At 38.6% G+C, this 13,247-nt stretch overlaps 1 protein-coding gene across 3 annotated transcripts in view; it reads right to left on the bottom strand.

The window, feature by feature from the left end:
* Positions 1-13,247, bottom strand: part of LOC125303291 (protein TASOR-like) — a 44,976-nt gene that overhangs the window by 25,560 nt on the left and 6,169 nt on the right. For 2 of the 3 annotated variants that reach the window (XM_048256955.1, XM_048256956.1), the window contains exons 1-2: positions 5,854-6,330; positions 1,947-2,095 (exon numbers count right to left, since the gene is read on the bottom strand). In XM_048256955.1, the coding sequence (XP_048112912.1) occupies positions 1,947-2,095; positions 5,854-5,881 (177 nt within the window). In that variant the 5' untranslated portion in view covers positions 5,882-6,330. Of the gene's footprint in view, positions 1-1,946; positions 2,096-5,853; positions 6,331-13,247 lie in introns of those variants that run through there. The other variant, XM_048256957.1, reaches the window with a different exon arrangement.

Here is a 13,247-nt window from a genome sequence, read left to right as displayed (position 1 = left end):
TATAGAATGTTGCAGCTCATCTCATCGCAAATTTTTGGTGTGAATTGGGCCTAATCATAGGTTAATCATTAGGCTACCAACGGAACACTAGTGTGATACAGTTTTTCCTATGGCTATACATGTGTGAGAATAAGACGCTTGTTTGTTTGTTTGTTTGAAGTGCGTAGGGTAGCCTACGTGAGAGGAGAATCGATGTGCTTTGATTCCAACTTGTTCGTAATAGTCTACGCGATAAAAAAAAAAGCATGCTCACGTGTGTGTACATAGGCTATCCAAACAATCCTACAACAGCTTGCGAATTATTCTCCCGAGCCCATCAAGTGTTTTGCCTAAAGCGAAAGTATCTTACCGAGGTGCATTCTTCAGATCTCTGTAAACGTCTTTGACAATCGCCTTGTCCCTTTGCTTTTTTAGTTTAAAACAAACTGAAAACCCAGACACCACCATTCAGTTAAAACGTCAAAGAAAAAAGTCCGCTGACAATGTTCGCTTCTATCTGTCAAATTTGAACCCATTTCATGATTCATGCGCAACATAACACTAGTCTGGCTGACTGGGTCTAGTGCTTAATTAGCCTAACCAAGAACGCTAAATGTTTCGAAAAAAAAAAAAAAAAACTTTTTCATTAGGGACTTTAGCCACAGACCTTCAACTTGTGTGTTTATGGAACAGTCTAGTGACCCATTTCATGGATGCCCTTTTGGACATAAACCTACTCATTTGCACCACTGGTTAGATGTAGACAACAGCTGCATTTCGTTTTAGGCTACTGGTAGTGTACAATGACAGTAAAATTGAATATACTCTAATCTAATCAAAAGACTATATGAACTAGCCTGAACATGAATAAAATCTTGCATATGTGGTAAGAAACATTCACAAAAACCCATGACATGACCTCTTTTCCTTTGATTATAATAATATAAATCATGCTGATACTGCCTTTCCCAAATACAATGTAGCCTACAGGTGTGCATGACTTTTTATAAGGCAATTGATGAACTGTGATGAACTGCCCTACTTGTGATTTTAGAGATTTTAAAGGTTTTATAACGATGCTGCAGATTTTGTGGCTGGTGCTACCAATCTATTCTAGTCTGATGAGCCAGACCCACATTAAAATGTAGGGTCTGGGCACTCACCGTTCGCAGTGCTCAGTCCGAGGGGCGGGATAATCGGTCGGTTGTCTTTCAAATTCCCTCTGGACAGCGCTATAAGATGGCTAGTTCAAACTTTTGCCAACTTAATAAAAGCTTCACTCGTGTCACAGTGTTCGCCAACAGCAACATTATCTTATTTGTTTTCAAGTAGCAGGGAATTCAAGCCAAACAGTTGCAACTCTGCCATCAACCATTATGTTAAGCCCGCCTAACGACTCTATACACGATTTGATTGGCCTGATAGAAGTTTAATTTTTCGAGCTCACAAGCAAACGGAGAGTTGCTAGACTAGCCCTGGCAGCAAATGTAATTAGGGTAGGGCCGCTAGGGTGCGTCTAGATTTCTAGGCTAAATCTATTCACCTTTGTGCAAAAATGTTAACATACAACCCTGGTATCGTACATATCTCATGTCTGGCTATTCTGTCTGATACGCCATGCTGATGCTGCACCCTAAAATAACTAGCCCTCATCACCTCACACATGACAAAAAGGTTATTGCAAAAAAACGAATGAAATGTTAATGAGAAACTTTCTGATATTTGGGAATTGAAAAATAATCGCTAATGGACAAATTAATCATTAAATTAATCGAAAAAAATAATTGTTAGATTAGTCGACTAATCGAAAAATCGTTTGGGACAGCTCTACTTGTAATCATCTGATACTTGGGGAAGTCCTTTTCATCTTTGAACCAGCAATAAAAGCAACTTCATTCATCACACTTAATCAACCAACCCAGATCATGTCACTTTCTCGTAATGGATATGGAATGGAAAGTACTTACTCTTTTCTGCAAGATGTCATTATTTATCAGATGTGCAGAACTGTAAATGAATGAGTTTCTAGACTCCTCATACAGATAAGAGTTATGCAGGGGTGGTAGAATACTGTCATCAAATATCGCTGAACCTGGAAGCACTGGTTCCAAAAGACCTGGTGAGAGAAATGAATGGATGGCATTACAAATGTTACTGTTGGTTTGGAGCACAGGCAACAAGGTTAGTGTTTTGGGTGCCTTGATGAAGCACTATTGTGCATATGCTGTCTAGATGTTTTCTGTCATATCTCCTTCCTCGTGTTCATGAATCAACTTTGGCTTGCAAGTTGGTATGCTATGCATGGTTTAGCCAAGGGAATAACACACAGTTAGCAGTGAGTAATGTTACTTCTCCAAGCAATCTGTGAATCCTCCAGTGACAATACTTATTGTGAAAAGGGTCATGGTTGGTGGTGCTTAAGTGGATGTGATGTATAATAAAACCAAACAACCTATTCACTATCAGGCTTGTGTTTTTTTCCTCTCATTATTTTAGATGAAGGGAGAGAAGACCCATAGGCCCAACTTATGGAGTTACTTAAAGGGACAACACAGCCGACTGCTGATGAGCTCAGGGTCATTAGCAAACATGAGCTCAAGGACTACGATGGCATGAACATGGAAGATATGTAGCTTCTGGATGAAGAGGAAGATGAGGAAGATGTGCTAGAGGTGGAGAGTAATCTCCAATCATCCTCAACTGGGTAACCATGTTGTGTGAGTGCCCAACTGTGCATATATTGATTTAACAATGAGACAGGAATTATAGTGATAATAGTTTGTTTGCATTTTACATTTCTAATTTTCTTATTTGTCAATTTCTTTATTTTGAGTTTGGTTTACCATTCCCAGTCAGGTCCCATGTCAGGCAGAAAGCATGACACTTCTCTGTCCTTCTAGACACTTGGCCTATTCTTTTTACACAGTAGGCTACATACAGACACATCAATCCCAATAGCATTTACACCCCATCATCTGCTAGGCTGAGAAGAACCGGCACACACACAGACATGACAGAATGCACACACAGACAGAATGCACACACCACAGATCTGGTATGTATGTGGCGTTAGCATCGAGGATTTTGCTAGGGACAGTGTCCAGAATGTTGCTAGGATGATATTTGAATCTTAATTTGGTGAAATTTCACCGGAGAGGTTTGAAACAGAGCAAAAATCAAGGATTTTTGAGGGCACCATGTGATGTTTATGTTTATGTTATTTTTTGTTCCTGGTTATTACTGAAATTGTTTGAGACATTTATAAATAAAAAATTGTAAAAAAATCTTAAAAAATCCGTAAACCTAACACATGTGTCAATGTCTCTTAACTCTTGTTTTAATAGTAGAATGAAGCACACGGACAGGCAGGCACCATTTCTCTTTCCTCCCCACAATTCATTTTAGCCTCTAGTAAGACATCCCATATTAAGCTATGCATCATGCTTAGAGGGTTAACACATGTTATTTATGTTACTTGACCATTATATCTGATTCTACTTTTTACTGCAGTGTTTAACCTAACTTTTGAACAAAAGGTGACCAATGTATTCATTTTTTTATTGAGAACGAAAGAGGATAAAATTACAGTATGCATCTGTCATACACCGTCATTTTCTCTATCTACAACAAACTGATATTTTCGTGGGTTTTGGGGTTGAATTTTGAAGATATTCTTGAAGTTCCCCTCAAACATATTAATTATATTGTATACTATTTAAAGGGCTACAGTATTTCTCCTGATTACAATGGTGGGTATATTTAATCTCTACCACATACATGTAACCACACAATATGGGGTCATTCCACGTCCCACGCACTTAGGTCTCAAACAATTCTGAAAAAATTACCAGGTGTACCTATGTTACACCTGGTCAAAACATATTGATGTCAATGGTGCATTTTGCCCATGTTTGGGGTGGAAAGTGAAAAAGAAAGATTTGCATAAGACAAGTCAAATTGGTGAAAGAAAAGATCATGGAGAATAAAGAAAAAAATCTTTTAAAAAATCTTTGTATATTCCCACAAGGTGTTTAGGTGCTCTGAAAATGAGAACCAAAATGATTTTTTAGACTTCTAAGGTCTGCTGTTCAGACCCTGAAGGAATTTATTTTCTGTTCATTGTTTTTTGTGAGAGTGTTTCTACTTATCTCAGTAAGGAAAATAAATCAAGAGCCTATGTTGAGTACAAATATGTCTTCTGAAGGCTTAAACAGAGCCCAGCCAAAAACTCCAATAAAATTAACTTTGTATCAACTTTGAGGGACAGCTATGACCATGCAGGATTATCCAGACCAAACGTGACGATTTTGCCCCTCCCCCTGTGAAACTGGCTGTATCTTGGAAAGTATTGATCTTACATAAGAGTAATTTTACAGTGTGTCTCCTGAGTAACATAGGTACACCTGGTCATTTTTTCAGAATTTTTTGAGACCTAAGTGCGTGGGCCCTGGTTGAATTGACGTGGAATGACCCTATGACTTTTTGTGCCACAAGGGTATCTGGAGAAATGTAACATTCCATACAGTCTGCTAAGGATTAACCTTAAATGCTTAGAGTTTAAGAAGGAGAAACTGTTCCTTCAACTGAGATGGAATAATCTGTGGGACACGCAGAAATGTAAACCCAAACTAGTGGGAAGGACAGGTAGTTGCTGTCTAAATCATCAGGTAACAATAAAGAAAACTACATGGTTGACTGGGCCTAAATAGAGGTAGGTTAGTTCATGTAGGACCAAGAACTGTACCTTGGGGTACTGTAACAGAGAAAGAATATGTTGAATACATCAACTATAAATCAATCAAATCAAACAGCCAATAAGAAAGTCGCCCTAAACCTTAATTGGATTATCTATGGATTCGGTGAAAACATAAAATACAATGGAATCTTCGAAATATGAGTTCATGTGTTCCCAACATTAGTTTTTTCCTGGGCCCATAAGTGTGCTCTTAAAGTGAAACAATAGTCTTAGGTTGCCCATTTGAGCAACCTACAGTATTAAAAAAATAGGCCTCTGTCCCTTTGCCTAATGTAATGTAACAAGCTAGGTGAATCAGTGAAAAATGTGTCACTGAACAATAATAACCAAAGCAGTGCAATCCCCACACCACACACACACACACACACGCATACACATAGGCCTAAAATGCAATCATATCATTAATCAGCTTTCATAATTTTAAAAACAGGCCAATTAAAATACCAAAAAACTGTTCTGGCTGCCATCCCTTGCCTTTTTAATATCAAGATAAGCATGAAGGCAGGAAAGGAAGGCCTCAACAAAGGATAAGGCATAGCCTACGCTTCCATGAGAGGTAAGGCCTACATTTAAAAAAAATCGTGAACTAGGCTAGGCTACTGTTACATATTCTGTTATACATTTTTTTGACATAATGCTGATTTACGTGTCTTTATTGCATATTTATAACACTTAGGTAGATCAATTGCACCCCAAGGTGCGACAAGGTTACACATGGTTTTTCCCTAGGTCTTCAAACATTTTAGGCTATTCTTATTGGTTTAATATTAGATATGTAGTCCAAAGTGTGCAGCTATAACTCGGACATATGGCTGAATAAAGCTACGTTACTTTCAAGACGAAATCATTTAGCCTAGCTATGGCAGAGTCCCCCAAAGCAACCTGTGCACGTTAACTGTAGCGTTACTGGAGTCATTGGCCTGTCAACTTGATGTTTAGTTTTGTCAAAAACCCATGTGCGAGTTGTGCTAGTGCGAGCAGCCAAGTAGCACACTACATCTCACACGTTCTAGCTTATGCTTCGAACTGAGCCAATCATGTGATAAACGCAATAATAAAAATAATAGAAATCTGCCATTTCGTAAGAGACATCTAAAAATGGAGAAGATCATAGTCACCTTCTCTCGATCCGATATCATTTTCCATGATTAGTCTGTTTATCTGAGTTTCTGGTCAGTCCGTTTTATCCTGTTGAAAAACATCTGAAGAAGCTGTCAGCAACTAGACTAGACTACAGTAAATAGTAATCCAAATGTTGTGGATCAGTAGCTTTTAGTGAATCGTTGAAAGCGTATTCCGTTTGTCTCACTTCACTTGCAGGGTTCTTCTTGGACAAATATGTTGCAACCAGGAAGCGAGAAGTCATAAACATTTTTATGGAACACTTGAGTTTTTGCTAATATTGTCATAATATTTCTACATTGACTATATTTCCCTCGTTAAGGACATTCGATTAGCCTATGTTTCGCTACGAACTTGCCTAACTTGCAGGGTAAGAAACAGAAAGTTAGGAAGTGCTTAACTGCCATTTTGTAACTTCCTCAATGTAAGTCGCTTGTGGTTGTTGCGTTGCTGCGTTCTGTCAGATAGGCGTGCCAACAGCAGTCAGTGGAATCAAGGCTGAGTTCAGCCCATAGGCTATCAACCCGACAAAACGTTTCAACATAACCGGTTTTGCAGAGAACACACTGTTGTTGATGCAAGCGCAGCTACGAAAACATTGTTCGCTTTCTTTACAAATTTACAAATATTTTCCAGAGCCTGTTGAAATTGCCTAAAAATGTTTTTATTATCTTTTTAAATGGTCAATCTTTAATCGGCTACATGACTTGGGCACACAATGAGCACTGCCTGATAACAGCTCTGACACCAAATGAAAACATTTGGATTCTTCGGGGCTGCTTTTTCAAATAAGGTAGGCTGTAAGCTATACGGCGGAGTACGACGGAGTATTAGGGCCACACATGAAGAAAAAATGCCATGGCGAGATTAAACTCGACATGTTGACTTTAAAGTCGACATTAAACTCGACATGTTGACTTTAAAGTCGACATTAAACTCGACATTTCGAGAATAAAGTTGAAATGTAATGTCGACTTTAATCTCGACGTGTCGACTTTAAAGTCGACATGCTGACATTAAACTCGCAATAGGCCCTACTGTTTAAACATAGCCTACACAGTTTAAGCTATGTAGCCTACACTAATACACAATATGTTACATGAAAAATGGGCTTCAAATAGGTGTTATTTCAGCTAGATTGCAGATATTCAGATAGATTGCGTCTTGTCTGTTAACTACTCATTGCCGTCATCGTGAAGTGCTGTCTCGCGGTTATGGAAATACCATGCACTATGTCGTTTAGGCTAAATAGCTAGAAAAATATATGTATCCAATGATATAATGTTTCTATACAAAATGTTATTTCACTCTGTTTTACGTGGGTAAGGCCACTGCACATCCAAATAACTGCCCTTCATGACCCACAGGCCGTCACTCTCCATAGGATAACATGGCAAAACTCATTTTTCTAAAACTGCTTTTCCATGTCTCACCTGCAATAGCCTATAGGAGGCTAGAAACGCAGGTATAGCCTAAGCATATATACTATTTTGATCCCGGGAGAGAATATGTGTGCATGCACTTTATTTATGCACTAGGCTATGTGTGCATATGTGTGCATGTAGGCTACTAGCCTACATGGGGTGGTCGGGAGGACAGCTTCATTCGTCCCTCCATAGACATTCAGCAATAGGCTGTTTTGCATCCATTACAAACAAGCAACGTGAAAGTCTAGGATTGGGGAGAGCGCCTAGTATGCAGTTGAACCTTTAGATGAAAAACAACACTTTTAATAATGGGCCTACAATAAATAAATAAACCGCTAATGACGTTTAGGCTACTTTTGACCATCGCATTTATCGCCTGTAACTCCGTGATAGGACCTACTGTAACAGCAAAGTAGCCTATTTGGCTGAGCAACGTAGGTTAATATGTTCTATGTTTTGTCCACATGATATAGTCCTATGTCTAATCATTGTTGCACTCGAACACTCTGAATCATTGTTGCACTAGCTGCATTGTTTCATTCGTCCTCCCTTTCAATCGTCTCGAGCGGTCGTTCTCTCTCCAAACTAACTTTATTCTCGAAATGTCGAGTTTAATGTCGACATTAAAGTCGATACGTCGAGATTAAAGTCGATCTTACATTTCAATTTTTTTCTCGAAAAGTCGAGTTTAATGTCGACATGGCGACTTTAAAATCGACATGTCGAGTTTAATCTCGTCATGGCAAAAAAAAAAAATTCCTTCATCTGTGGCTAATACTCCGTCGTAACGGAGTATTAGGGCCACACATGAAGGAAAAAATATTTTTGCCATGACGAGATTAAACTCGACATTTAAAGTCACCATGTCCACATTAAAATCGACATTTCGAGAATAAAGTTGAAATTTAATATCGACTTTAATCTCGACGTATCGACTTTAATGTCGCCACGTCGACATTAAACTCAACATTTCGAGAATAAAGTTGAAATATCATGTCGACTTTAATCTCGACGTGTCGACATTAAACTCAACATTTTGAGAATAAAGTTAGTTTGGAGAACTACCGCTCGGGACGATTGAAAGGGAGGACGAATGAAACAATGCAACAAGTGCAACAATGATTCAGAGTGTTCCAGTGCAACAATGATTAGACATAGGCCTATATCATGTGGACAAAACATAGAACATATTAACCTACGTTGCTCAGCCAAATACTTTGCTGTTAGGTCCTTATCACGGAGTTACAGGCGATAAATGGTCAAAAGTAGCCTAAACGTCATAGCGTTTTTTTTTATTTATTGTAGGATTATTAATTAAGTGTTGTTTTTCATCTAAAGGTTCAACTTCATGCTTATGCACTAGAGGGATACTAAGCGCTCTCCCCAATCCTAGACTTTCACGTTGCTTGTTTGTAATGGATGCAAAACAGCCTATTGCTGAATGTCTATGGAGGGACGAATGAAGCTGTCCTCCCGACCACCCCATGTAGGCTAGTAGCCTACATGCACACATATGCACACAAAGTGCATAAATAAAGTGCATGCACACATATTCTCTCACGGGATCAAAATAGTATATATGCTTAGGCTATACCTGTGTTTCTAGCCTCCTATACGTATTGCAGGTGAGACATGGAAAAGCAGTTTTAGAAAAATGAGTTTTGCCATGTTATCCTGGAGAGTGACGGCCTGTGGGTCATGAAGGGCAGTTATTTGGATGTGCAGTGGCCTTAACCACGTAAAACAGAGTGAAATAACATTTTGTATAGAAACATTATATCATTGGATACATATATTTTTCTAGCTATTTAGCCTAAACGGCATAGTGCATGGTATTTCCATAACCGCGAGACAGCACTTCACGATGACGGCAATGAGTAGGCTAGTTAACAGACAAGACGCAATCTGAATATCTGCAATCTAGCAATCTATCTGAAATAACACCTATTTGAAGCCCATTTTTCTTTTATGTAACATATTGTGTATTAGTGTAGGCTACATAGCTTAAACTGTGTAGGCTATGTTTAAACAGTAGGGCCTATTGCGAAGTTTAATGTCAGCATGTCGACTTTAAAGTCGACCACGCCGAGATTAAAGTAGATATGATATTTCAACTTTATTCTCGAAATGTCGAAGTTTAATGTCGACGCGGGCGACTTTAAAGTCAACATGTCGAAGTTTAATCTCGCCATGGCAAAATATTTTTTTTTCATGTGTGGCCCTAATACTCCGTCAGAAGGAGTATTAAGGCCACACATGAAGGAAAAAAATATGCACACCAAGTTTCGTGGAATTCCGTTCATGGGGGCCACACAATAAATTATTTTATGTTACTATACACCAACTGGCCTGTAGGTGGCGGAGACAGTTTTCTGTGAATATCTCGAGAACCGTGGGGCCTAGGAGGTCCACCTTTTTTTTGTATGTTGGTCTTAGGGGGGCATGTCAACCCATCCCATTACCACTTATTTCATGTATAGCCACCTAGTTAAAAAATTAAAAAGCAAAAAATTAGGTGTTTTTCATCACAATATCTCTGGCTGACATGGTCAAAACTGCACGAAATTGAAAGTGTAGGATCATTATGACACCCTCGAATGCATGCCAAGTTGTGAACTTTTCGTTCATGGGGGCCTTACAATAAAATAATTTATGTGTACATTTAGTGACCGTACACCAACAAGAATTCCCGGGACACTGAAAGACCGGGGTACATGAAACTTGGTGGGCATGTAACCCCACATGGATAGCATGGAACCATCGTTTTACGATTTGATCTGTAGCCCCCTGCTGTACTGGACCACCTGAAAGGAGGGTAGGGCAGACACAGTTTTCTGTGAATATCTTGAGAACCGTGGGGCCTAGGATGACCAATTTTTCCAGATGTTTGCCTCCAGGGTCATGTTAACTCATTCCATGTGCACACATGTGCATAAACAGATACACACGCACACACATACATTCACAGTAATCATACATATGACACATACTCACACAGTAGACATATGTACGCATGCATGCACATGCACAAACACACATACGCAGGCAAACACACAAGCACGCACACACCCACACACATAAACATAAACGTGTACACGTACATTATGCACACATGCACACAATTCAAGAATTTCTCAGAATTATGAACAGGCAAGATGGGGTGGGGTTGTATAAAATTAATTTTACATGTGAAATCTATGAACTAATCATGTTTTGGTACTTGTTGTCTAGCAGATACCAGTGAAAATTGAGGGTGGATAATGCAATTTAGTTTTATTTTTGTGGAAAAAATGTGCTGGACTGGGCGGCGGTCCTATTTTGTACCGCTCTGCGGTACATCTAGTTATTCTTCTTCCGACCAAATTCAACGTTTAATGGGACTGAAACCGCTGAATCGTCTGACCTCATTCAAACACTCCTACAAAGCTCTTGTAACGGACAATCGTACAATGTATTTTTCATATTTATGAACTTTATACTTTTTGAGATATTTACGATAAAAGAGCAATACACCTTTTTCACAGCAGCCATTTTGACATTAAATAGTACGACAAGCACAGGTGTTACTAATTACATTACTGTTCAATTTATGTGCAGCAGAATCAGAACCTTAATTAATGTCATTTGTTACACCTGGGCCTACCATATATTTCATGTCAAAAATGGCTGCTGTGAAAAAGGTCCATAAAATCCCATAGACTTAACATTGACCGCCGTGGCGGCAACTTTTAGCATTATGATGTGACCTGCACCTGAAGGCAATCAACAGCTGGTCCGCTGCAATCTTTCTACCACTGGAGCTGTGAATCTTCTGAACGTTTTGGCCTGCCGTGATACTTTATTTGCTCGTAAAACTCTCCTCCAGAGGCACATTTCTCTAGCTACAGACAAGGTAAGTGGTCCGATGTTTGGTATTTGACTTATGTCGTCAAACATTATGTTATGTAGCATTTATACAGTGGTCCCCAAACTACGACCCGCGTGCCGGATACGGCCCGCCACCTCATTTTGGGTGGCCCCCCAAAACATGTCCGTGGTATATAGCATCTGGCCCGCACGGGAGTAGCCTACGACATCGTCAAACTATAACCTCCGTAATTTCCCCCATTCATTCTCTATGGCGAGTCTTAACTGTACACATGTAATACTCGTTTTGTCCACTGGTGGTTGTTTTGGCGCTGTTTCACGCTTGCCATCGAAAACGGAATGAAATGTAGGGCTACCTGCAAACAATGTAAGAGGCCTATGCTGACTGCATCAGTGCTCAAAGTATTTTTAAAAGTTTATCAATTAATTGTTAATAACTAATTAACTTCTATTCAAGTCTTATTTCTGGGTCTTTCTGGGATAATTATTTCTATTTCTATTTTCATTCAAATTCACAATTCACAAAGTTCTCATAAGGTGAGTGAAAGTGGTCATTTCAGATGTTTTTGTCAGCATTTCAAAAACCTCTCATAGTTTGAGAACTTTAAATTATTTGTAGGATATTGCTTGTTCACAATTTGAGCTGTGTAGGCAAAGACACAGAGTTCAGAGTTCACACATTTTGAATAAAATATACTTTTGGGACTCCCTGCTAATATTTTTGGGAATGCTTACGTCTTTTTATTAGTATTTTCATTTGAGCTACATTTTACACTGATATGGCATGATGGCAATATAAACACAGCTAACAATGGTATTAAATTGCAGTAGCCTATGATTAAATGTAATGTAATATTCAACTAAGGTAGACTGCTGTTGTTCACAGTTCTAAGATATTTATGGTTACTGATATACTCCGAGTCTCGGGCCCTCTCTTAGAGCCAGGCATAGCGAGCTGGCCCTCAGAAGAAAAAGTTTGGGGACCACTGTTCTATACTATAGCTATGTATGAAATGATGGGTCACAAGTAGCCAAACTCGGTAGTTCTAACGTTAGGGAATAGTTAATGTTAGCACTTATCCTATCCATTGATATTTATTATGTAAGGAAAGTTATGAAACCGACCTAATCAACGTTAATAAGTCGTCACTTTAAATTGACCGGTTAGCTGTAGGTTTCGATAACGTTAGCTAACGACATTCAAACCTAACGTCGCTCCCAGCTAAGCACTGACGTTAACGTTACATTTGCTCACTAACCAGTAGCGTTTTAACTAACGTTATACTATATCAGATAGTATAACGTTATACTAACATTATACTATCTGACCAAAGTATTGTTAAAACACACTACAGAAGTTGAGGTATAACATTTGTGCTGTCAACATAGATACAGAGTACTTGGCCTAGCCTACTCATTTCTGCATTATTCTGGCCTATAAATTAAAGCTTTCCAGTTGTTGTAGGCTACATCCTAAAGTAGGCCTACATCGTAATCTGTAGAAAAAAAGTGGATAACAGACCTAGCAAGCTGTAAGATATAGTGTAGTTGGTTATCAAGATGCTTAATATCAGAATGGTCCATCCTTAAGACTCAGTTTATGATTATCAACAGCAACAACACACCCTTTGCCTACAAAGTGTTCTAAGCTGTTTACATTAAACTGTTTGGCTATCAACTATCCTTAAACAGAAATTAATAAAACACAAAATGTTGCTTTGTTTGCAGTGAAATACTATAGGCTAGTATATTTAACTACCATTACAGATTTATGGTGCAACAACCTCACTTAAATGATAAGTTGTAGGGTCATTCTACGAAAACGTGCCATTTTGCATTCAAAAAATCTAGGTACTGTTTTTAAAATCTTGAAGCACCTATTTGGATTTATTTATTTACTTTAACAAATAGTCAATGGAGGTACGTGTGCTATGTCAACCCTGTTACCCCAAAAAAACATATATTATTATAAAATAATATGAGTGCTCTTGTAACTATTCATGAATATTATACAAATAATTATGTGTTGCATAAATAATTCTGGTGTTGAACACATTAATTATTCGATTTTAGGATTGACAGTAACAGGGTTGATG

This window comes from Alosa alosa, chromosome 11 (genome assembly GCF_017589495.1).
Source record: "Alosa alosa isolate M-15738 ecotype Scorff River chromosome 11, AALO_Geno_1.1, whole genome shotgun sequence".
Lineage (NCBI taxonomy): Eukaryota > Metazoa > Chordata > Actinopteri > Clupeiformes > Clupeidae > Alosa > Alosa alosa.
This window is presented reverse-complemented; position numbering and strand designations above follow the sequence as displayed.